Genomic DNA, 26485 nt, shown 5'->3' with positions numbered 1-26485 from the left:
ATTTGTAGCCTACTCATAGTTAAATGAACACTGAGGCTCCGCCACCTTCTTCACATGGTCAGCTCAGAGGCTGAAATTGTTCGAAAACTGCTTGCTCTCAGACCTACGCAGAGACAAAATGACTCTCTGTGTTGCATCTGTGTGTGTGTGTGTGTGTGTGTGTGTGTGTGTGTGTGTGTGTGTGTGTGTGTGTTGTGTGTGTGTGTGTGTGTGTGTGTGAGAGAGAGAGAGAGAGAGTCAGAGAGAGAGACAGATCAGTGTGACAAAGAACAATGATAGAGCTTCGGCCATCTGGAGAGAGATGACAGTGTGAGTCACCAGAGACGAAGACGAAGAGAGAGGGGGGAGAGAGAGAGAGAGAGAGAGAGAGAGAGAGAGAGAGAGAGAGAGAGAGAGAGAGAGAGGGATCAGTGGTTGGAAAAACAAGAGAGATTCCGACTACAAACCACTGGCAACAGTGTGTGTCCACCTGGGCCATGCACACATGCAAAAGCATGTCTCGTCTTACTTGGTGGCTCTTTAAAGGGGCCACACCATGCATATAAAACTATATTTTTTGTATAAATATTGGCTCAAAATACGTTCTTAGACAGGTTTAAGCCTCAACAACCACTCAGATAATACATTTTCATGGTCAGTTGTTCTTTCATTCCAAGGCTTTTCAGCTGCAATACCAAAATGTCCTTTTTTGGTTCAGGGGCGCTCTTGAGAGGAGTTTTTCTGTCAATCATCACCTCCCCCCACCCTCCACACCACTTTAACCCCGCCCACCTCATAGTCTCGTTAGAACATGGCCCGCCTCTCGTCCCTTTGAGGAAGCAGAAGCAACTAACGCAGATGGCTCTGAACTAGCCAACAGCAATGCTCTCCTGGATGACATCACCCAGGGGAGCTTTTCAGGAGAGAACCGATCTGACACTCCCACTCAGAAAATCCCAGAGATGGAAGGTAAGGCTTAAGAGTTATTAAATTGTGTTTGTTGTGGGTGGGAAAAGACACTGGGAAGAATAAAAACAAGAGAAAACCCTAACCCTTTAAAAGAAAATACTAGTGCAATGCCCGTTTGTTGACCATTTGAAGCGGGCTGGTCGTGGTCCTAGACCTCTCTTCCATTCAACTTCACACTCGACACTGCACTTGCTTTTTGCCCTCAGCAATACAACCACCAAGTGTGAAGTTGATGGGATGAGCAGTATGCCAGACAGAGGCTGCCCATGCGGAGCGGGACGGTTTTGGAGAACCGCTTGTCTGATTGACTTCACACTCGACACCGCTCTTCATGGGGTCCTCACTCCTCATCAATCCACCCGCCAAGTCAATTGAAGTCAATTGGATTAATGGTTCTCGAGATACGCAGTCATAGGCATAGTCATGCAGGACAGTCATACAGAGATTCCTGGAACGTATACATAGATACACAATAAAACCCTGAGTGTAAATTTAACTCAAATGGTGTGTACAAATGGACCCGTATGGGAGTTAACACCCACGATTTTACAGTGTTATGACCTGCCTGTCAATGCTTTAGTCTAATCATCCTAATCAGCATATGGGGTGGCAACACAATCTCTCTCTCTCACACACACACACACACACACACACACACACACACACACACACACACACACACACACAGAGAGAGTGTGCACACATCTCACTTAACAGGCTGTTAGCGGGGGCTCTGTGTGTAGAAATAGGAGTCTGCTTGATGCCTGATAAGAAAATGAGCCTCCAAACAGATCATTTACTACGGAGAAGAAAATCACCCCAGCACGAAAACGGCACCAAAATAGACACAAGGACGGGATTATCTCTCTGCTGGTGTGCATTTATCCCCCTCTCAGCCCCCATTTCTCTCTGTCTCTCTCGCCTACATGCCTTCCTTATTGTCCTCCACATTTCTCTAGCCCAGTGGTTCTCAAAGTATGGGGTCCGCTCAAAGGGTGGCAAGAGGGGAGCCCTGGGGGTCCCCAGCAAAATGTGTTAATACAGCACAAGATTCGCACAACGCATCGCATTGCAATGGGCTGTAAGCTTGTAGATCTGCTGTTTTTAAAACGTTTTTTTTATTTTATTATATACTTTACCAAAAGAAATATTGTATGATATTTTCGGATGGTAGCCAAACCCCTATATTGATTTTGAGGTCCTTGAAATGAAAACGTTTGAGAACCACTGATCCAAATATCATCTTTTGATATTTTGATGAATATCAATATCACACACACACACACACACACACACACACACACACACACACACACACACACACACACACACACACACACACACACACACACACACACACACACACACAGGGAATACTATCCCTATATGAGCCCTCTGTTATCGTTTCTTTTCATCCAAATTTAATTGGCTTGGTTCATTTTTTTCCTCTGAAATGGGAATTTACTAGACTAGCCTACTCTGTAACCACATTATCAGTGCCGTATGAAGGACTAACTTATATTTAGCATTCCATACGATTGTCAGTTTCATTCATACAGCTTCAGCACCCCTTCCCCCCCCTGCTCCACCAATGCTCATCAGTGAATGGAGGAGAGCAGATGGGAGAACCCACTCAACAGATACTAAGGCATTTGAGATGCAGAGCGCAGAGCCGAGATGAACGAGGGGGGAAAAAAGAAAAATTAGATGGAATAGAGGGCTGTGCGTCACGAAAAGACGTTGCAGTATAAATACGGAATCAGAATTTGCGGATGAGTGGAGGCCAAAACAATGCATAAAGGATCAAACACGGTAGAAATTGAGAGACGCAGGAAGAGAGCAAGAGACGGAAAATGTTCAATGTGTTTTCCATTCACAACGGATTGCGAATGGACCATAATGGCCCTAAATTGGATAGGCCGTTTCAGAGTTGATTAGTTGCCAGTGCCACTCTCCAGTCTCCACTCGTCGAAAAACAGAACTGGAGCCGCTTTTCAGAGGCCGCTGCATGGCTGGAGCTGTCCATGGTGCTGAAACCACGAGCGCAGATGCAGAACAGCAGGCAATGCTTATGCGTTCGCTCTCCGCGGTCCTGAAATGTTTCATGGTCCTGAAACCGTTCGACGCCAGCGCATCTTCTAGGCCAGTGGTCCTCAAAGTGGGGTCCAGAGACTCTCTGGGTTCCTTATGGGAGGTCTAAATTGACCCTTATCATTATGTAACTCTGACAGTATACAAATTAAACCAAATGGACCCGTTAGGTTTCATTTGTATTATCGCCAGAGTTACAGTATGATAAGGGGAGACCTTGACATTTTAAAGTTTGAGAACTACTGTTCTAGCCATGCAGGCAGACCTCAAAACGCATGCGGACAGTTATTGCCACATTTGCGTGCACAATTGTTTGCGTTATGTGCTATAGAGTGTTGTATCAATATGTTGTTGAATGGCCTATACTGTATAGGCTACACTAGACAGACTGAGCTCCTCTTTATCAATTAAATTCAAATGGCCTTTATTGGAAATGAGAAAACATACGTTTACTGCATTGCCAAAATGTGTAACAAACCAACCAGAAATGAATGAACAATCTATCTCTTTATCTCTTGGGAATGTAATGTGTGGAAACTACACACCTGTTACATGGACAAGTTAATACCCATTACCCACACATTATTGACTACGTAATTTAACCCTTAAGTGCTGTTCGGGTCATTTTGACCCGTTTTACATTTTCATTTGGAAAAAAAAGGTAGAAGTTTAAATTTTTTCCACCTGAAACTCACTGGCCTTAAAGATTCTTCTGAGATGAACATGTAAAAAAAATATTTTTGCACTACACCCATGCTACACCCCCCTCATATTTTCTGAACCTTAAGTGCTGTTCGGGTCATTTTGACCCGGAAGCACAGATGCACAGAAATACACAGTATTATTCCAAAACACAGATACACAATCACCCCCTAACCCCTTCCACCTCCAACCCCACTCACCTCACCCTTACCCCCTCCCCTCTAAACCCCCCAACCCAACCCCACCTCTCTCCCTCCCACCAACCCCCCCCCCCCCCCCCCCCCCGCCACCCCAGATGCACAGAAATAAAAGAAAGCATGTATACTAACACAAACACACAGTCACCTCCTTCCCCCCCCTCCCTCCTATCGCCCTCACCCCCCCCCCCCCCCCCTCACACACACACACCCTACACCCCCTCACCCCTCCCCTCCTCATCTTAGGGGAAATTTTACATTATTTTACATAAACATAAGGTGCTGTAAAGTAACACTGTAATTCAGGGGTGCCCTGAGACCAAAGTGTTTGAAAACCTCTGTCCTAGTGTATACGTTCAAGTGTATATTCATATGTGACGTTCATGTGTGTTCACATGTGTGTTCAGCTCTATGTGAGAATGATGTCCTGTTCTTGAACCACAAGTATTCAATTAACTCATCTGGTGCCGATCCCGAACTAGTTCGGCTTTATTTCAATCCAATACAATCTTTTTTTTATTAATTCACTTACCCCGAGCTGCTTGTAGAGTCGTGGGTGGTCCTGGCTCGCTAGCCGCTAGCCAGTTAGCCATTCTACTCTGTCCGACGATATATTCCATTAAAAATGGTTTAAAATACATTTTTGAGCTCCCCAATGTTCACCCGATGTTCGGCGCCGCTTCCGATGAGTACACGAGTGTGCCGATCCCGAAGTAGTTCGGCTTTATTTAATTAAATGAATAAAATGATAAGAGGCCTTCTGAAGCCTGGCTTGATTTTTGTAGCTACTAGCCGAAAGCTAACAACGTCCCGGCCGGCCGTAATTTGCGAACGCAATCGCCAATCTCCGCCTAATCCAATGAAGGACCGCATCTTTAAAGGCTTATATCTCTTTTTTGTGTTTTAGGAAAGCGGCGCGAGGTTTATTTACCGAAATCGCCCAAAAATGATCTTTTAGATGACAAAATGGGAATAGCCATTCTGTTAGCATCTTCATCCGGGACATTTCCATGCAGTGCATCAACGTGAGCACGTCAGGTCCTGGAAGCTGAAGTCCTGGAAGCTAAAGCGCTCGCCTATGAGAGATGCGCTGGCATTCTTTGGCCCCTAGAGGGCGCTGGCACGCAAAGAGTTAATGGGCATATTGGGGGGGGGGGGGGGGGAGTTCATAAAAACATTGATTTAAAAATTTTCCTATAAGCATGAGCAATATTGCCCAGTATTAAATCAAGTCGTTTTTTACCTGAATTTCAGCTAAATCAGTAAAAACGCCTTGCTCTTTCAGTGTTTAATGTGATATAGCAAAGCAGCAATGCAAACATTTACCATATATATCATGTGAATTGTTTGGTATTGAGTCAAAGTCAATGTATCATGATGATTTGTTAAGTTAAAATTTATATTAGTGTTGTTTTTTTTTAAACCAAATATCCCCCGGGTCAAAATGACCCGAACAGAACGAAGGTGTAGTGAATCTGAACAGAACTTAAGGGTTAAGCACGCACGCACACAAAAATCAAACACACGGGCACACAATGTCGCCCCAATTGTGGCCGTGCGAGGGGAGTCCAGTCCAGCGTCCTGGCATAAAAAGCGTCAAGACTTCCAGTCATAGGCTACATGGGCCTATACGACATTACACGAGGTTGCGTCATGGCAATACTCTCTGACACCCGCAACTTACGGACATAAATAATAGATGGTTTGATAAATGAGAGCGTGGTTGCGGTAAATTCAGACGATGGAGGAGACGACGAAAAGTGATCCCCTCTGTGAAAGCAGACATAAGTGAGTGAATGTCTAGGGGTGATCTAATACCGCCCGCGCTGCGGTGATCTACAGCAACCACCCGGCCTACCGGGCAGAGGCGTCAATTGGGTATGGCAAGCTATGGCAGCTGCCATACCTTGGCTACAAGGGGGAAATAATAAAAATGTACTGTAAGTGTGCCTGTTGCTGAGGTATGGCAACATTCTGAACTGACCGCCGCTGCTACCGTGCTGCTCGGGTTCTACGCCTGAAACATGTGCTGAAATATAGACGAGATGAGTCATGTAGTCCAACCTGCCACCCTCCTCCCCCCCCAATCAGGCCCCGCGTCGCCCTGCTGCCATGCCTGCGATTAAATGAATACAGGTTGATTACCTTTTATTGAGCCATGGGTCCACAGGGATGACTTGTTTGGAGCAACAGCGAGACAGAGCAATGTTCACAACTCAATATGTCTTAAGCCAGAAACCCTCCCCGTGTCTCTTATAACGCTCGCGTGAAATCCAGTGGAAAATGAAGCAACCCAGCAGGCAAAAACGAAATACATTTGTTTCTAATGAGGCCCGTTTATAAAGCCAGATAAAGCAGGGACTCATAAAGTGCTATAGGCCTATATAGTCTAATAGCTGAGACATTTTCAGAAAACGAATTGACAAAAGAGCGCAGCAGCTTATATGGACGCTATCATTTGCTTGGTCAACGTGACATATAGGCCTGTTGTAGGCTTGCACACTATTAGTTGTAATGTGTACAATTTAGTCTTCAAAGCAGGGGGCAGGTGTGGGCAATAACGGCAGTCTGTCCTCCGCTCTCCTCGCCTCTCCTCCTCCACTGTGCAGTAGAGTAAGCCTCTGGTGCCGCTCAACGGGAGGAAGGGGCAACTGCTGCTGGCTGCATCACTGAGGGACCTGCCAGGCCATCTCTCTCTCCCCCATCTCTCTCCCTCCGTGCCCCCCCCCCCCCTTCTCTTTCTCTGCCAATGTTCAGTGGCTATAGAGCACAACATATTCTGCGATGTAGCCAAATGCATCCGTATAATTTAAGGTTTAACCTTTACTTCAAAGCGAATCGACAGCCTAATACACCACTATGCTAAATGTTAGGGTATAGCCCACTAACTTCCAAAGTTTGAATAGCTTCACTGGCTTTAAACGTGGCTCAGTTGGCAAAAAAATACACATCACAAAGTGCGTCCTGAAAGGCATATATAGGCCTATATATGAAATATATCCTCTCATTAATGCTAGTGTGGACATATTTTTTATTCAATTTCGAAATGTCAAGAAAGCCTCAAGTCCACTGTAGCAGTAGGCTATAGACAGTTAATTTGGCATATAGGCTACCATAACCTCACCCTTGAAGAAACCCATTTGGACAACTAGCCTATAATATCCCGCGTGGTTGATGATGACGTAGGAACTTGGTAGAGATTGGGTGACACTTGTTAAAGTTAATAGGGAGGGGGTGTGCCTAGGTTGAATACAATGCAGAGTATACACTCAGACCAGATATCACCAAAACATCCATGTGATGCGCGACCTATAGGCCTGCAATACAGCTTATAGGCTACTGGGGGGGAAATATAGCCTATTTCGGTTGACTCGTCGTGGGTTATAGGCTGCCTCACCAAGTCTGCACGAACAGAGCCACGACTCACTGTCAAATTCATATTGTCGCGGACCGGTGCATGGCAGCAGGATTCTGGGCTTTTACTAAAAATAGTCTCGGTTCTAGGCGGTGGAGCCAGGAGGACAGTGATAAAACGGCTGGTTCTCTTGCCAAAGAACCTGTTCGAGCAGCACACATCATTGCAGTCATTCACCAAACTGCCCGAGCTTTAAATAACGCCATACTTCCAGTGAAGAACGACCATGCGTATAAAAAAAAACCATGATGATCAGTCGCAGCGGGTCCGCGCTTTCAGCATTCCAGTAATTGGCGTGACCTGAGAATAGCCCACTAATAAAATCTGTTGAATGTCCGTGCACGAGCCAGTTGAGTCGACGTTGTTAGATAGGCTACTTAGACATTGAACCAGTAGGCCTATACGTTATTAGATTTACATCTAGGCTATAGACAGAGAAGTCCCACGGCACGCACGCAAGCACGCACGCAGCACTCACGCACACACACACTCTCTCTCTCTCTCTCTCTCTCTCTCTCTCTCTCTCTCTCTCTCTCTCTCTCTCTGACACCAAAACAGAATAAATAATGTGTGGGCAAAACATAGCCTATATTCAGAGTCGTTTAATCTGCAACGTCTATTCGAGCATATATGGCTACAAGCCTATTAGATGTGTAGCAATAAACTGGTCCAAGAGGGCACAACAAGCCTACCCTTCTGGACACATTAGCATAATAATTAGCGCTTACTTAAACACATCACTGATCCCTCACGGGAACAAGTCCGTGTCACGCATTACAACGCTGCCTGCTGCCGGAGAAGCCTCGGTTGTGGGGAGATCACTACTAGATCCCTATCTTATACCCCCTCGACCACCCGCTCCTTAACACGCACGCTCGTTTACACACACACACACACACACACACACACACACACACACACACACACACACACACACACACACACACACACACACACACACACACACACACACCAGGGATCGGATCAGCAGTTCCTTCCTCAAGAAACGATGTAACGAAATAGCCGGCCGCCCTGCTTCTCCTCCAGCCTGATAACTTTGCCCGTTTTAAAGGCGTCATTGGGCAAAGGTGTGTGTAGCCTGAAATATGTGATGATTACTAGCACATCCAGCCAGGGAGATGCTGCATTTCTTTACATAGCTATTTGGTGCACGACGGGGGGAAACTTACCCTTTACCGAGGCGGCCAGCAGCCCCATATATAAGAATAGCACCCGGCTCCAGTGGTGCGCTTGTAATCCCATCTTCATTAGCGCAAAAATCTGTATTCCGTCCCTTTTCCGCGGTGCGTTATGGATATGCCTGCTGCATGCGCAGCCTGCAGGTCTCCTTGCGAGTCCCCGTTTGGTCCCGGTTTGAGGCGACTGTCATGGTAGCGTTTTTCCCCCCCGTTATTTTCTTCCCCTCCCTGGCAGGCACGGTAGTTCTCAGATGGTTTGTAAAGGGAAAATTCACTTGGTGTCGGCGCTGAGAAATATCCCAACGCATCGAGGCTCGGATCTCGGAGTTGGACTGAACCATGTCATGCGGACCGAGGGGTTAGCGAATCTCTTTGTGAAGAAGATTTCACGCCGAAACGGACCGCAAGAACCAGGGAGAGATATGCAAGTGGTGACTTAGCCTGTCTGCCCACGCGTAAAAAAAATCAACAGAAAAAAAAACTGAAAGGAACAAAAGAAACACGCACACACTCACACAACCCACACACAAATCCCTCTATAGTTCCAGATTAGGAATCAATATCACCAGAGCTCGTTAAATCGGGAGATCCGTCTTCAGTTTGTTCCAAGGCAGTGGTTTGTCTTTTATTTACTCCCCAATTAATAACAGCATTTGCCATGCCAATAATCCATGTCTAACTCGTCAGATGCAGGCTACAAGAATATGGTAAACGACGCATAACGGAGAGCCACATAAGGTTGTCCGGGTCCACCAAACGTTTCGGTTTAGAAGTTCTCCAAAATATGGTTTTAGATAAATGCTAGTGTATTCCCATCACTATCGCAGCGCTGCTTCTGAAGCATTGGCTGTACAGCATCCTGGGTCTGTACGACGCCAAGATTCACACTGCAGACCTGCTCCTACTCTGCGCCTCTCTCTCTCTCTCTCTCTCTCTCTCTCTCTCTCTCTCTCTCTCTCTCTCTGCCTCTCTCTCTCTCTGCCTCTCTCTCTCTCTCTCTCTCATATGTCGACATTTGAAAGGGCTCTCTTGAAAGAAGAAATAGAATAAATAAATAGAATTGAATACTCCGAATATATACTTTGATTTCTACTGCCAAACAATTCGCCATGCCTTATAAACATTAGCTTTGTGTAATAGGGTACAGAGACTTATCCTCATCATTGTTATATTAAGCTATTACTATCATCATCAAGCATAAAGCCACAGCAGATGGATAACAATGTTCAAATAACATGGCAAGATGTAGCAGCGGGCGCAGGGCCACCGTGGCCCCCACCCCAGGGGTGTCACAATGGTGGGGGGGGGGGGGGGGGGGGGGGGGGCCTTAATTATCAAATCTTTGAATATGCATTTTTTTTTAACTCGAATTATGCTTCTAAATATTTTGAGATGGGGGTCCGTGGTATGTATTTGCATATCATTTTGGGGGTCCTTCACATGAAAAGGTTTGAGCACCACTGACATAGAAACAAAGGTTTTTCAAAAAACCTTAGAAGGATTTGAAATATTCAAAGACTTGCACAAATATTCACGATTTTTCTAAAATAGCAGATCTACAAGATCGCTTGTATATCTGCTATTTTCAATAGTTAAAGCACAAAATAATGCATATTTAACAATGCGTTCCCAGTCTAAATGGGTTAAACCCCCTCCCCCCTATGAAGAACATTCTTGTACCCAGGGCCCAGAATTTGGTGCGATGCCCCTGTGCAGCCCCACCCATAGGACTCATCATGGGATTTCTGGGCAGTTAAACATAGATGTCCACTTCTTGCTCACTAAACGTGAAATTGATGCCTAACAGCCTGGAACTCTCGCCAGTAAATCTGAATGTCATTTTCCACTTTTTGCATATAACCAGTAATTAGTTTCCCGCCATGCATTTTGTGTAGCAACAGTCGGGATAATGAAACGCGTGGTGGCCTTTGGACCTCATAAATAAGAGCATCAAAATTATAAACAAATCCATCCGCAACATTAAATTGAAATTACTATAAAACTCCTAATGGTCCAATCAATCTCCCCCTGCACCCTGACCCTTCCTTATCAGCTTTTGCAGATAGACTCCCTCCTTTGGGAAATCAGTCTCTTTCTTTTTACATTTGGTGAAAACACCTTTAAATGGCCTATTGATCGGTTTGACTTAACTTGGGCTATTTGGACGTATTTTGCTACACATAGGTTATAGGTGATTCTCAAGGAAACCCTGTTGGTTGTGACATGTTATTATTATTCCCTCCAAACAAGTAGGCATAGGCCTATGAGGGGCCAATTCATACAAGCAATTAACGCTTAATTAATGTTTAACTACATACATACATAAATTAATCCTCTCGAGGGTATTGCCAGGTAAAAACACACCGGCTAGTTATAGCCCCACCATGAGGCTAATTTGAAAATGCAAGTGCAAAATTTCACAGAAATTGCGCACTGTGCTTTGTTTGGGTGGCGAAAGATCTGTTCAGTGACTATAGAATTACTGATTTGCATGATGGTTTGGACAAAATCTGTAGGAATAATGTCAAATAAAGTTTAGCAAAAAATTGCCTCCTGGTGGCCCATGTAACAGGCCCATGTGAAAAATGTGGGGCAGGGGTTTCGCTCTGGCATCCAGGGAGCGATCAAGCCAACGGTGCTGGAGATTAGCTGTCCACGGACGGACGATCGGACGGATGGACAGGGTGCAAAACATAGTCTCTGCAATTCCTTTCGGCTTGGCGGAGACAATGAAATAAAAATAATGACAACAACAAATTCACTTTCCTACATGGATCAGGGATCACATGCAAAACCTTCACAGACCACCAGTGGTCCATGGACCTTCAGCTGAGAATAGTTAAGTTACGTCTTCAATTAGCCCACAATATAGTTTCCTAAACAGTGCTACTACTCTGCGTGTTAACTTTCACTCTGTCACCTGGGAAAAATACCTAGCAAACTTTAGAACTTGTTCACAAACTCCCATAAATTGCATATAATTCAGTGTCTTGCCTAGATGGGTTCCGCGTGGCCACATATTCACGGTAGGCCTGGCGTTAATGTGCGCCATCTGGTCGCCGGTCGCCCTTGGTTCCATCAAGGTGTTTCCATGTCAGGGGCGTAATGAGGGGCCCGGGTCTCGCCGGACCGTCTGTTCCGCATCGGGGCTCGACAGTCGACAGACCGGTGACTAAAGAGGGAGCCTCATTAAAAAATCATACGGCGACATACATGAGGGAAAAGTAGAGACTGGTGTTAGATGACCAACAGTTTGTAGGCGGCCTAACTGTCGGCCTATACTGGTTGCTGCTTAGTGTTAAGTGCAGTGTTGAAGTTGATGATGGCAAAGATGGGTCAATGGTTTCATGAAGTGTGTAGAAAAAAAAGTTATATAAAAATGTTAAAAAGTTTCTGGTCAGTTACATTTAGTGTGATTTCTCTTTTACTATCAGCAGTAAAGCAGTGAAGGAAGACAGGCAAAGCTGCACAAAGATGAGACTGTGCAGCTATTTTCGCAGACAGACTCTGACTGTTTTCTTGTAGATATATTTTAGTAACCATTGTATAAAACAATAACTCTGTGTTATTGATTACATCATAGCTACTGTAACACAGAGCTCAGCGTCAGACAGAATAACGCCCCAGTTGTGATATTATCACAATATGCCATGGCCTAAAAAGAATATTCACCTCTTATGAGTTTCCTCTAGTCTAGAGCAAGTGGCAGGTACCAAGAATCCCCAAATATGTCCACTAGGTCAGTGGTTCTCAACCTTTTCAGCCTGCGACCCCCAAAATAATCATATTTTAACTGGGGACTCCCACCCTGACGAGCACTAAGAGTTGAGGAATTACATTTTGTATAACACGGTTCTATTGGGAAAATAGCAGATCTACATAATCACAACGCCTCGCCTCGCATGTAGATAGGCTATTTTCACAATTTCTCCCTCTAATATTTGACAATTTGGCCAATGTTTAATTTGTCATTTATTAAAAAGTCCTTCAATTGTCACTTTAGACAATGTATAGAGGTACCCTCTAATATAAATTTAAACTTAAAGGTTTGTTTTATGTTGAGTGAGAAAACAATGTTGAACATTAAGCTAATCATCTGGGGACCTCGCAGAATATTTTGGATCCCGACCCACAGGTTGAGAACCACTGCACTAGGTCTCCTCTATTATCAGGTGAGAGACATGGTGGTGAAAATTAGAGGCCAGCTCAAGGAGTTCCTGTTCCAAGGTCCAGTGAGATCAAACGCAACAGTGAACCGACCATACACAAAACAAACGCTGCTTAGCACCCCTCCCCTCTCTATAAGCAGACAGCCTAATTAAATACCAGGAGACAGCAAGCATATCCACTCGTCATCAGCATCAACCTGCTGTACCAGTACAGCCAAGGGCCATGCTCCACAAACTGCCCCAACCAGGAAGGCTCCCTTCCACTGTTTTCTCAGCTGCTGAACCACCAGTTGTGTTTCACTGCATGCAGGTTGAACACAGTCTCCAGCGTTGACTTGTGCCCCTGACCCGTCGCCATGGTTTAGCTAGTGATAGTATTGATGGTGAGTGGTTGTCTTTGTGTGTTCGCCAGCAGCAGCCAGGTGGAGGATACTGCCCGTTTGCCAGATGCTCAGAGAGCAGCAAGCTGTGTCAGCAAGTGTATGCCAGGCCTGGTGTCTGCCGTGCCCAGCGGACCCGTCTATGAGCGAGATTGCTCCTGTTTGCCCCGTATCAGGAAGCCTGTCTCTCACTGAATAGCGAGAGAGATTTTCTGCTGCTTCATGGTTGCCAAAAATGAGACAACCCCCTCCCTGCCCAAATGCAGGTGCCTATCACTTCAACTTCTGTGCCCACTAAACCATTGTCACTGAGGCAGACTTTCCGCCCACGGCCTATGCAGCAACCTCTGTGTGTGAAGTGGATTTCCCATCTCTCAGCAGTGAGAATGACTTACCTGCACCCTGTAGAAGCAAGTCTGACATTCTGTATCTCGCCAGTGCTGTATCGGTCTGGGTAAAAGACCACAGCTCCCTGGACATGCATGCCACTTCCTTTCAGCCCACTTGCCATCACCACAGACCATTTGGCGGCCAACATAACAGCTCCTGCCCCTTTGCAGGATCCAGCCAATAGTAAAATGCCAGCGCCTTTAGCCAAGCTACCACCCAAAGTCCCTCTGCCAATGCCCCCACTTCCACCTCCTCCACCACCACTGCCACCATGTCTAATCCAGCAGGAGGCCTATGAACCAACGGCTGACTTCCTGGCTCTTGAGGCCCAGTGGAAACCTTGTACTTAGAGCTTCAAAGCCAACAGGCCTTTAGAGGCGCCCGACACAGGGAGGGGAGAAGAGGACCCCTGCACATCCAGCTGTGTAAGGCTGTCCTGAGGCTGCAGACAGAGAGTATGACCCACTTTTGACCCAGAATACCGAGACTGCCTGTGCAGGACACCAGGTATCTGGGTCTGCCCAGACACCATGAACATTGGCACCCTAAAAGACATGCCCAGTATAAACTAGGGATGGGACGATATGAACATTTCATATCACGATTATTGTGACCAAAGAAATCGTGATTTATGATATTATCGCGATAATCAAAATATCCCCAAAATCCATTATCCTGGGGCGGAACATTTGCCAAAAAATAGCAGATCTACAAGCTCGTTGTGAGCTTGTAGATCGGCTATTCTTTGGCAAAGACATTTGGTAGACGACAGTTGGTGGACGTGCACGCGCGCTTCTTGCTGCGCGCGCGAAAATTGGCGGTTTTTCGCGGATTTGATCGCGTTTTATTCGGGTTTCCGCGGTTTATTTTTTTGCTAAACAATCGGGAACGGCACACAACACTTTCCCTTTGCCTCTCTCCACATGCACCAGCCAGCAAGATAGTCTATAGTAGATGGAATTCTTGGTACCAACACTCCAACAGACAGACAACACCAGTATCATATAATCATTCAGTTCCAAAAGCTTTTCAGTTAAATCTACTTAATTTTACACCACTCTGTCTACTACAGCAAGCATGATGGTATTGCTTCCCAAACGTTTTAGCCCGTGAACCAAGAGAAACTAAACCCAAACAAGTAGAAGTGAAAATAGCCAATACAAGCTCACAACGAGTCGCTTCGTGCTGCGTTGTGAACTTCTAGATCTGCTATTTTCAGGACCCATACAATGTGTCCACAACGCTAGCCCAAAACAGTGTTAGCCAGCAGCAGCAGCATAGCATCCATCATTACTCAAACTCTAATATACAGCCACAGCCACAGACTCACCAATTAGCTGACTGAGTGACGATGAGACGAGCAGGACGATGTTTAATGCCTTTATAGCCTACATGGTCTTGTCTTGGTGTTCTGTTTATATTCCTTTATGCCTGTGTTGTTAATTTCACCACAAGTCCATCATGGCGCAAGTTACGCACGGACGACAGAGAGGAGTTAAAGGGGCGTTCTTTGAAACCCCATTTCCTCTCTGCACAGAAGCGCATTTCAAAACAAGAGTCTTCATCTATACAATCGATCATTCAACATGGTCTGGGATGGCTGGATGGTCGTTCAATCAAATTAAATCAGCCAGTAGTACTGAACGCTTTCGGAAAGGAGAGGTTGCGTTTGTGTTGGTGAGAGCCAGCTTGCAGCGCAGAAAAAAAAAAAAAGCACCCCGGCCAAAAAGGTGGGGGGGATGAGATCTCGGTTTTATGAAAGTGGGGGTGTCCCGTCGTACTCACAATGGTGGTGACGCGCCTGACTAACCCTATCTCTAACCCTAACCCTAAACTTAACCTCTATGGAAGTGTCGCCACTCCGACAATAAGAAGTAAATTTCGGAGTGGCGACATGTTGCAATGGAGATCGACACCCAGTGTTTTTTTATCACGATAAACGATAATATCGCGTATCGTCCCATCCCTAGTATAAACTCTGCAGCACTGAAGATGTAGAGGTAACAGATCTGCCCCATATACGTCTGTTTGTCTGTTGCTCTCTCATTTACAATTCTATTGTTATCGTTTCGTTATCGTCTATCATGCTTCCTTCAGCACTCTATAATTAATGATTTGTTTCTCTCCCATGTTATTTCCTTGAACTAGAGTCCTATTTGCTGTGCAGTGATATTCCCTTGCACAAGCATGTGTGTGCACGCACGCGCACACACACACACACACACACACACACACACACACACACACACACACACACACACACACACACACACACACACACACACACACACACACACACACAGGAGAAGGCTGTTATATGAGTCAATATTTAGTGCATGAGCATGGGAATTTTTTGATTATGTGTGCAGTCTGTTTTTGCCTTGGACCCAAACTAGTGAAAATAGCAGATCTACACACTCACAATGCCAAGCGAAGCGACACACTGTGAGCTTGTAGATCTGCTTTTTATTTACTTATGGAAATTATTCTATTTGTTTTTTTAAACACTTTTCACATAATATACAGTCTTTAGTTGAAGTTCTTTTTTAATCTTTTGAAATATATATTTTTGTAAATGCACAGAAAAAATATGGGATATTTAATAGACCATACATGAAAGTTAGATAGCATTTCTTAAGTTTTATATATGTTTTTTACTGGTCTGCCTCAGTTATTTTTCTTAAGATGACCTTTTCTATGCATTTGATGTACTGATGTTGATGTATCATGCATTACCTTGCTTATTGCAAATCGCTCTGGATTAAGAGCGTCTCTAAATGCCTATATTGTAAATTGTAATAGCGACCCATAAAAATCGCTCTGCAACCCAATTAACCCAGACATGGTCCATGGACCCACTGTTTGGGAAACAGTGGTCTAGACCAGGGGTTTTCAAAGTGGGTGTCGGGGCACCCTGGGGTGCCGTGACTGCAGTCCAGAGGTGCCGCGAGATGATTTGATAATATTTGGAATTTATTTGGACACTAACCCTAAACCACAATTATTTAGTATATTTTAAACTTGATGTACAAAGTTATTTTCAGTCAGTTGAACCAAAATGGCTATTATCTCAACGCTTTCCTCGCAACATAATCACTAAAATATCATCACTGTCGGGCAGAAACCTCGTATCTCCAAGTTTCAAATGTGTACGTTTTGGTAAAGCAAAGCTCTGCTTTATCATACCGTCTCATACAGTCTCACAAAACTAGTGAAAACAGCCGATCTACAAGCACACAATGTTGTGTGCTTGTAGATCTGCTGTTTTCACTAGTTTTGTCACGGTCCGCACCGCGGACCTTGGACTTAGACAGTTTGTATTATGTTATTATGTTTCTGATGACTGTCCACATTATACTTTGGACTTACAGTATGTTATGTTTGCCATTCATTATGTTCTGGAGTTATCACGGTCCGCTCCTCAGACTTTGGACATTGACTGTCCTTATTTAGGTTTTGGGCTTATTAGGCCGCTCAGTTATTCTGAACTTTGATTGCAGTTTCAATGTTCTGTATTAAGTCTTGTACTGTAACGGTTGTGCCTTGTTATTCGGTATCTTACTTTGTAGTATTGTTCCCTTGTTTCCTGTCTGCTGTGTTTACTGTTACCTGCCTTGTCACACCCTCTGTATTGCTCGTTTGCCTGTTAGCCTATCCCAGTGTTGATTGTCTGTTAGTGTTCACCTGTGTTTAGTTAGTCCTTGTCTACTTATATGCCCCAGTGTCTTCAGTTCCTTGTCAGGTCGTCATCTATGTTAGAGTGTTCTGTGTGAGTTTAGGCTTCAAGCTGTCACGGCTGGCTCAAGCAGTAACAAAACGAAGGGGAGAGGAGACATGGCAAAAGTGTAACAAAGTGTATTTATTAAAGATAGGCCTAGGACAATAAACCTAAATAAGGTTGTCAACAGCAACCAAGGCAAAAAGGATCCTATGAAGTGTGGAGTCAGTGATCAGTGGTGTAAATGTGGATGAGTGGAACATGGTGTAGTGCAGGGTGTTGGATGGAAAGTAAAGCTAGAACTAACTAAACAGAACAGAACAACGGCATGGCGCAAAGGCTGGTGGAGACATCTGCCTCCTCCGGATCTCTCCTTCAGAATGGCATGGGCTGGCTTTTTATAGACTCCTGGAGGCACCGGGCCCAGGTGCTCTCCAATGAGCCATTAGCCCAACGAGCCAATGAGGCCCCACCCAGCTCACCTATTAGGACACAGTTAAGCAAGGCAGGCACACCTCTAATGACCGACTAAATGTGTGGGGCATCACACCCCCCCCCTTAAAGTCATGGATCCCACTAGGATCCATGGCCCAGTAAATAAACTATTTACTTAAGGTGCTTAATTTAATTCAATTAAGGATAACAAAATGATAACAAACCCCATTAAACCAAAATGCAATAATATACCCCCAAATCAGTGCATTCTACATCATCAATGTTAACATTAATGTATACCATGGTTTTTCTACATTCTAAATAAGTACTTTTCAATTCATCGTCAACAATACGAGTGCACTAGTAACACTCCAATAGCCCTGGCCCTGCAATACTCCTGGACTCTCCTCCCCCCTCAACGGCTGGATCAGGTGTTTCAGCTAGCATTGATGCCGTCAAGGAGAAGGACAGGCCAGGGATTGCAACACCAGGCACTAAAGAAAAACAAGAGACAGCAAGTATTAGGTATGGACACTGGTACACTGGTTTAACAGCTCCACACATTAACCATTTAGTCCTCTACCTCAGTCACTGCCACTGACTGAGAAGATGGACTGATGGTGGCTCACGAGTCACGACCATGGCAAGGTCGCAACAGGTTTACATGACATAACTGAGTAGTTTTGCGAAAATTAGGAGTTGAAATGAGGTAGTTGACCTCTGACATACGCTCAACAACAGTGTATGGACCTGTAAGCTTTGCTTGAAAAGGCAACAGAGCAAACACCTGCTCACCCGGTCTGAATTTCCGACGTTCAGACCGCTGACCAAACGAACGCTTAATTTTCACTTTAGCATTTGAACAGATCACATTAGTAGGCTTAGAGGAGATAATGCGATTCAACAATGGAGGTGCTGACACATTTTCCCACACACGAGCCCCAGCATGCTCGTTACCCAGGAGAACATCAACCCCAGCCACCGGTAAAGCAGTACGCAACGCCACCTCCACCGGGCCCTGAACCAGGCCACATTCTAGATTGATTTTGTGTATAGGAGAAGGGATTACGGACATGCCCATACCACGGCTCAACATGGCATCCCCAGTCGCAGACTGTGAAGAGAATGGTAGGAGTGAGTCAAGAACATACGTGCTCATCGCCGCTGTGTCTCTCAGAATTGTCACAGGTACTTTTTCCTGTGAGCCCACAAGAGAGATAAACCCCCTTTCCACAAACGGTCGAAACGCCTCATCTACACCGCCGAGACTACTCTCGCTCTCATGTAGAGGACCTACCGACCTCACATTTGACACAGGCCCAATGGCCGCAGTCGACTTCACCTCCATCGTTCCATCTCTTTGTTTCCAGGAATAACAGTCTGCTTTAATGTGACCTTTCCGGCCACAGTAATGACATGCTTTTTCACCGTCACGGGCAGCCCAACTTTTCCCGTCCTCCGGTTTCGAATTCCTATGGAAAGGCGCGCTGTGACCACCCTCCCCATGGCTGGATGTGACACCCTCCCGGTGCGTAACTTGGGCACCCCGTGGTACCCAGTCTCTGTGTGTCAACACATACTGATCAGCCAAAGCAGCAGCTTCTGCAACAGTTTTAGTCTGCTGTTCAGTGACATAAGTAGCAATACGACTTTGAATGGCAATTTTAAACTGCTCTAACAGTATTAAGTCACATAACTTCTCCATTGTGTCCCCACCTGCAGCCATACGCCACCGGTTAAAGTTGATGACCAGTTCTCGCGAGAACTCCAAATATGACTGGTCGTCAGTTTTCCTATTATTCCTAAAGCGCTGCCGATAACTTTCAGGCACCATCTCGTACGCTTTAAGGACAGCAGCTTTAACAGTAGCATAGGTTAAACTATCAGTTACTGATAACGCCGAATATGCATCTTGTGCCTTCCCAGTGAGAATGCACTGTAGCATCACAGTCAGGTCAGCCGCAGGCCAACCTCTTGAGTCTGCCAACCTTTCAAACAAAGAAAAAAAAGTTTCAGGCTCTTTTTCATTGAATTTTGGCATCAACCTCAAATTAGTAACCAAATCAAAAGGCCGCTTTTCAACAGCTGAGCCTCCCCCAGTAGCCAACAGACTCTGATCCATTTTACCCTCTTTTACCAGTTCTACCTTCTCCCTCTGCAAATTAATCTTGAGTTTTTCAATTTCAACCCTTTCCTTTTCAATCACCCCCTGTTGCTTTGTCCTCTCCATTTCGAGCTGAATAAGCAACAGTTCTTTTTGTTGTTCAAATGAAAAATGAACTTGACCTGGTAATGGCAACACAGTGCCGTCACTTCCCCCTGTTTCGGTCTCTGGCAATATGCCAATCTCTCCTAAATTGGCCATCAACACCAATTTAATGGTTTGGGTTTTGCGTCTCCTGTCCCCAACGTCAACCTTATAATGATCAGCAATTTCCAAAAGCTGCTCCTTACTACAACCATCCAAAAATTCGTCGGACGGTGACGCCACAAACTCATCAATTTGAGCCATAGTTACGTTTGAATGCAATGGACAAAAGTTTAACACACTGACACAAACTTCGGCTGAGCAAACAGGAGTGGCTGAGCACACAGGAGCGTCCCCCTATCTGCCTAACTCAAACTTATCTAACTCAACCCTATCTGAGGTCTGCGTGGGAAATTATGCACTAATATACTGGGGACAACGCAACCAGTTGATAGTCACGCTGCCGTCCAAGTACTGTGCCCCCGGAAGGCGCAATAGTGACCCCAAACTACAAGAAAAATAATAAACCCACGAAGGTTTAAAGAACCAAGCGTGGCTGTGCCTCACCTGGGACAACCAGCACCAGCTCAATACAACCAAATACTCAATACCTCAGTACCAGTGTGTCAAAAACTCATCTTCCAATTACATTCAAATAACTCCAATGCCCAACGCAAAAACACGGTAACTCAAAAAATGCATTTTAACGGTAACAAAACAGCAAACAAAAGACTGCACGCACCGAAAAATAATTTGAAAACCGCGTCAAATTAGACCATAGGGAATCCAGAGCCAAACTCCCCAACCGCATCAAATTGGCAAAAATTACCCCACGACACAGGGAAACCCCAGTTACTTCTAGTTACAAACCGGCTATCAAAAACACCTCTGTAGGCGCGCGCACAAAATATTTAACTTTAACCAAAGTTTAAAGTTCAAATACTCACGTTAAGACGAGCCCCCATTTGTCACGGCTGGCTCAAGCAGTAACAAAACGAAGGGGAGAGGAGACATGGCAAAAGTGTAACAAAGTGTTTATATTCCTCAGTTCTGGAAATAAACCTACAGTATTGAACTTTGAATCCTGCTCTTGTGCTTTGTCGTACTGCATATTGGGTCCTCTGTACCGCACCCTGACAGTACGACCTGACCAGTTTGGACCCAGCGGACGACTTTTGTTTTTTGTTATTTTCCGCTAGTATGCCGCCCGTTTGGAGCAAGCCAATGATGCAGTCTGACGTGGCAGACTTTCCTTTATCTGCCATAGAGGAGATTGACAACCTGGGAATGGATCCTGTTGATTTCTCCTTTGAAGAAGAACTTTATGAAACAACCTATGCTATACTGTGCTACCAGGGTGAGTGGAGAAGGGCTGTGAGTGAAGAAGTCAGAGAAGCGGCTCTGACGTTGGCTTGCAGGGAGGTTTCATGTAAGCCCTGGCTGAGGGATTCGTTGCCTCAGTTGGTTAAAGACTTCCTCAATACTCCAGACTCACAACCTGCTAGCTTTCAGCAGCCTGCTCACCAGCCAGCACCCCAGTCAATTGGGCTGGGGTTTGTAGGTCTCCAACCCGTCTGTTCAGATCCAGAATCCGCCCCTGTTGACCCTGGGTTCCCTGAGCCGGTCTACACTGAGACTTCTTCAGCCTTAGATCCACAGAGTGGGTCTCGTTTGGCCATTGTCAGAGGGAACCGGGCGAGGGGACGGCATCGCCATGGCTCGCGTCGCCGCCATCGCTCCAGTAACGAAGACGGTGAGTGCCTACGGCTGCCCAGCCACGTTGAAGCTCCACTGCTGTGCAGTAGCGGTCACGACGAGCCTCCGCTGCTGTCCGGTGACGGCGGTGGTGACGATGAGTCTCCACTGCTTTCCGGGGATGGTGGCGGTGGCGGCGAGTCTCCGCTACTGGTCTGCGACGGTGAGCCTCCACTGCAGCCCAGCGTTCAGCCTGCACCAATGCCCAGCGACCAGCATGCACCGCCGTCCAGTGACCTGCATGCACCGCCGTCCAGTGACCAGCGTGCACCGCCGTCCAGTGACCAGCGTGCACCGCCGTCCAGTGACCTGCATGCACCGCCGTCCAGTGACCAGCATGCACCGCCGTCCAGTGACCTGCATGCACCGCCGTCCAGTGACCTGCATGCACCGCCGTCCAGTGACCAGCATGCACCGCCGTCCAGTGACCTGCATGCACCGCCGTCCAGTGACCTGCATGCACCGCCGTCCAGTGACCTGCATGCACCGCCGTCCAGTGACCAGCGTGCACCGCCGTCCAGTGACCTGCATGCACCGCCGTCCAGTGACCAGCGTGCACCGCCGTCCAGTGACCAGCGTGCACCGCCGTCCAGTGACCAGCGTGCACCGCCGTCCAGTGACCTGCATGCACCGCCGTCCAGTGACCAGCATGCACCGCCGTCCAGTGACCTGCATGCACCGCCGTCCAGTATCCTGCATGCACCGCCGTCCAGTATCCTGCATGCACCGCCGTCCAGTATCCTGCATGCACCGCCGTCCAGTGACCTGCATGCACCGCTGTCCAGTGACCAGCATGCACCGCCGTCCAGTGACCTGCATGCACCGCCGCCCAGTGACCAGCGTGCACCGCCGCCCAGCGACCAGCATGCATCCCTGACCAGCTACCAGTGTGCACCTCTGCCCAGCAAGGGTGGCGGTGAGTCTCCGCTGCTGCTACCCAGCGACGTTGATATGCTGTCGTTGCTGTTTGACATCCTGCCTGAACCTGCGTTGGCTATACCTGCCAACGTTCTGTCTGAATCTGTGTTGGCTGGTCCTGCCAGCCTTCCGTCTGATCCTGTGTTGGCTGTCCCCACCAACTGTCCTCCTGTGTCCCCCGTTGATAAATCACCTGAACCCCTGTCGGCTGCCGACATTTTGCTAAAACCCCCGTTGGATGCCCCCGCCGATGTTTTGCTAAAACCCCCGTCGGCTGCCCCCGACATCTCACCTGGACCCCCATCCACAGTACCTGCCGTTGACTCGTCTGAACTCTTGTCAGCCATAACCAAAGAACGGTGTACCCATGTCAATTTTCCCTGCCGACAACCAAAGTGAACTTTGTAAACTGTCCTCTGTTGTCACGGCCAAATCTGACCAAGCACTCATGCTGCCGGACCCCAGGCCTGACCTTCAGCTGTCAGAGCCTGGGCTTGCACCACAGCAGCAAGACCTCAGACCTGCACTCCAGCAGCAGGTCCCCAGGCTGGCAATTGGGTTGCCAGATCCTGGGCCTGCACGTCAGCCACTGAACCCCAAAATTGCTATTCAGTCGCTTGATCGCGGTCCTCAGGTTCCCCAAACTGCTTCCTCTACCCAGCACCCTCTGGTCCCTCCGTTATTGTCCTCCCCTTCAGTGAGAGGTGTAGTTGGTCAGCCAAACAGCCCATTGAACTCTCTCCCTGCCTGTTTATCAGCATGCCTACCCATATGTTTATCTGCTAGTCTGTCTGCTAGTCAGCTAGTCCGTTTATGTACTCCCCAGTCCTTCAAACTTTCCCCTGACTTGTTTTTCCGCCTGTTGTTGTGTGAAGTCACCTGTTTCTCTGCTTGCATGTCTGTGTGTCAGTTGGTGTGTATGTCTATGGGTTTGGCTCATTTGGTGCCTGTCTGCATGTCTATGTGTCTCTCTGCGTGTGTGTCTGTGTGTCTGCCCACCTACCTTTCTGTTTGAGCCCGTTCAGGTGTGATTGTGTTTTCTGCTCTCTCTCTTTCTGTCCTGTTTGAATGTATGATGTTTACTACTTTTCAGTCTTGGAGTTAGTTAGTTAGTTTGTTCTGGGTTTTTTCTGTCCAGTTCATCAGCATTACAGCCAGCTGCCTACCCGTCAGCTAGTCTGTGTAATGTCTGTTGGCTGTGTTTTTCTCTTTGTCTAGTTTGAATGTGTTTTTCTTTGTATGTTCTCTTGTTTGGTCTGTACTCTGTAGGTTGCCTGTCCGTCTTTTCCTGCTTGTCTCTCTTTCTGTCCTTTTCTGTGTTGCCCTGCCATTTACCCGTCAGTGTTTCTGTTCTGGCCTGCCCCAGCCAGTCAGAGTTGTTTGCCCTGTGTAGTCAGCTGGCTATGCCAGTTCTGTTTTAGTTTATCCCTCCTCCTGGCCCCCGCCACCCGCCCAGGTCTGGTGGTCCTTGTGGGACGTCTGGGAGCCGTCCCTTTTGGGGGGGGTACTGTCACGGTCCGCACCGCGGATCTTGGACTTAGACAGTTTGTATTATGTTATTATGTTTCTGATGACTGTCCACATTATACTTTGGACTTACAGTATGTTATGTTTGCCATTCATTATGTTCTGGAGTTATCACGGTCCGCTCCTCAGACTTTGGACATTGACTGTCCTTATTTAGGTTTTGGGCTTATTAGGCCGCTCAGTTATTCTGAACTTTGATTGCAGTTTCAATGTTCTGTATTAAGTCTTGTACTGTAACGGTTGTGCCTTGTTATTCGGTATCTTACTTTGTAGTATTGTTCCCTTGTTTCCTGTCTGCTGTGTTTACTGTTACCTGCCTTGTCACACCCTCTGTATTGCTCGTTTGCCTGTTAGCCTATCCCAGTGTTGATTGTCTGTTAGTGTTCACCTGTGTCTAGTTAGTCCTTGTCTACTTATATGCCCCAGTGTCTTCAGTTCCTTGTCAGGTCGTCATCTATGTTAGAGTGTTCTGTGTGAGTTTAGGCTTCAAGCCGCCTGTGTTATATTCCTCAGTTCTGGAAATAAACCTACAGTATTGAACTTTGAATCCTGCTCTTGTGCTTTGTCGTACTGCATATTGGGTCCTCTGTACCGCACCCTGACAAGTTTAGTACATTTTATAGACGATAAAACGATTTTGGACATACAAGGTTTCCACCCGACAACGATGATATGCTATAAATATAAGATGCTGGGAGTGAAAATTATAATGTAGGGGTGCCCCGGATTAAAAAAATATTTATGGGGTGCCCTGAGACAAAAAAGTTTGGAAACCCCTGGTCTAGACTGTGTCCACATCCACACATGGCCCCGCGCGCATGCATGCGCACACACACCAAATATCACACACACTGTCCTGACAATCCATTATTGATATTAATGACACCGCCACACTCTCCTAATTAAAAGCAGGAGTGAGACAGCACCTGGCCTGGCCAGAACTGGGGTGGAGTCACACCCTCACACAGTCTGCCTAATTAATCACACACACACACACACACACACACACACACACACACACACACACACACACACACACACACACACACACACAAAGGATGGGACGATATGAAAATGTCATATCACGATTATTGTGACAAAATAAATCACGATTTACGATATTATCACGATAATCAAAATCCATTATCCTGGGGCGGAACATTTGGCAAAAAATAGCCGATCTACAAGCTTCACAACGCGTTGATACGTATCAAGTACGTATAAGTACCTTTTACCAATTATAGAGGGTTTAAGTGGTACCGGAAATGCAGCTCGGCAAATAAAAGTTGAATTGATCCCAGTGCATGACGGAGGACGATATCACGATAAATTAAATCTCCACGATACGATTATCATGAGTGTTTTTTTATCACGATAAATGATAATATCGCGTATCGTCCCATCCCTAACACACACACAAACGCACTCACACAAGCACGCACACACGCACGTTCACACCTCTACCTGCCGGGTCTCCAAACTTTTCCAGAGTCCAGGATTAAAACTTTTACTCTTCTGGTCAAACGTTAAGGCTACAAGGTGACCAGACGTCCCGGTGTGTCCTTGTCTGCCCTGGTTCCAAGCTGGGTGTCCTGCTGTGTCCTGGCAAAATATCTACACCAACCATGTCCCGGTTTTTCAACATTCACTACCAAAATGGTCCCGGTTTTCACCACAATTAAAACAGTATCATCAAAATGTACTTTAGGTATTGGTATCAAAATATACTTAAAGTGAAAAAGTAGAAAGTACTCCTCATGCAGAATGTCCCATTTCACAAGTTTTCAAATGTATAAAATGTATAAAGGAATTATGACATGCCGTTTTTACCAGTCATAAAAGTCTTTGTCTTGGTCCTTAAAACGTGTATTAAAATGTTAAAACTGAAAACTCCACTCTTGGGAGCCAAATTAATTATTATTTTGTGCAATTGAGGTCAGGAGACATAAAAGAAAACATTAAAATTAAAAGAAAAAAGTGGTTAATGTATGTTTTGTAATGAAAATCAATCTATTAAGTAACTAGTAACTAAAGTTTTCAAATAAATGTGGAGTAGAAGTACAATAGGCCTAACTTGGATCCGAGATGTAGTAGAGCAGAAGTAAAAGTATTAGAATTACATTACAGTAAATGTACTTAGTTACTTTCCACCACTGAATATAATGTAGCTTCGGTGTAAGTTCAATAAAAAGATTAAAAAGATCTGCTCTATCACCACCAGCGTCTAGACTCCATGGGGGGTTCTCTCTCCTATTCCAAATAAGTATAATCGCCAAATATGTACTTAATTATTCATTTGTTCATTATTTCATTAAATACTTGCTTTTTCAAATCGGTGTGATCTCTTTTATTGAAATACTGTGTTTTCAGGGCTTACATACTATACTAACGTT

The 26485-nt window shown here is 46.0% G+C and overlaps 1 protein-coding gene across 1 annotated transcript in view; it reads right to left on the bottom strand.

Moving 5' to 3' along the window:
* csmd2 (CUB and Sushi multiple domains 2) overlaps window positions 1–13079 on the bottom strand; it is a gene marked incomplete at its 5' end in the record, with an annotated part of 568918 nt that extends 555839 nt beyond the window's left edge. The window contains 2 exons of the mRNA XM_080735514.1: window positions 8544–8674; window positions 13009–13079. Coding sequence (XP_080591640.1) covers window positions 8544–8674; window positions 13009–13079 — 202 coding nt within the window. The remainder of the gene's footprint in view (window positions 1–8543; window positions 8675–13008) is intronic.
* Between the last annotated feature and the right edge of the window lie 13406 nt (window positions 13080–26485).

The sequence above is a fragment of the Nannobrachium achirus genome (genome assembly GCF_963921795.1).
Source record: "Nannobrachium achirus genome assembly, chromosome: 10".
NCBI classification, from domain to species: Eukaryota; Metazoa; Chordata; class Actinopteri; order Myctophiformes; family Myctophidae; genus Nannobrachium; species Nannobrachium achirus.
Note: the sequence above shows the minus strand (reverse complement) of the source record. Positions and strands in the feature narration are given on the sequence as shown.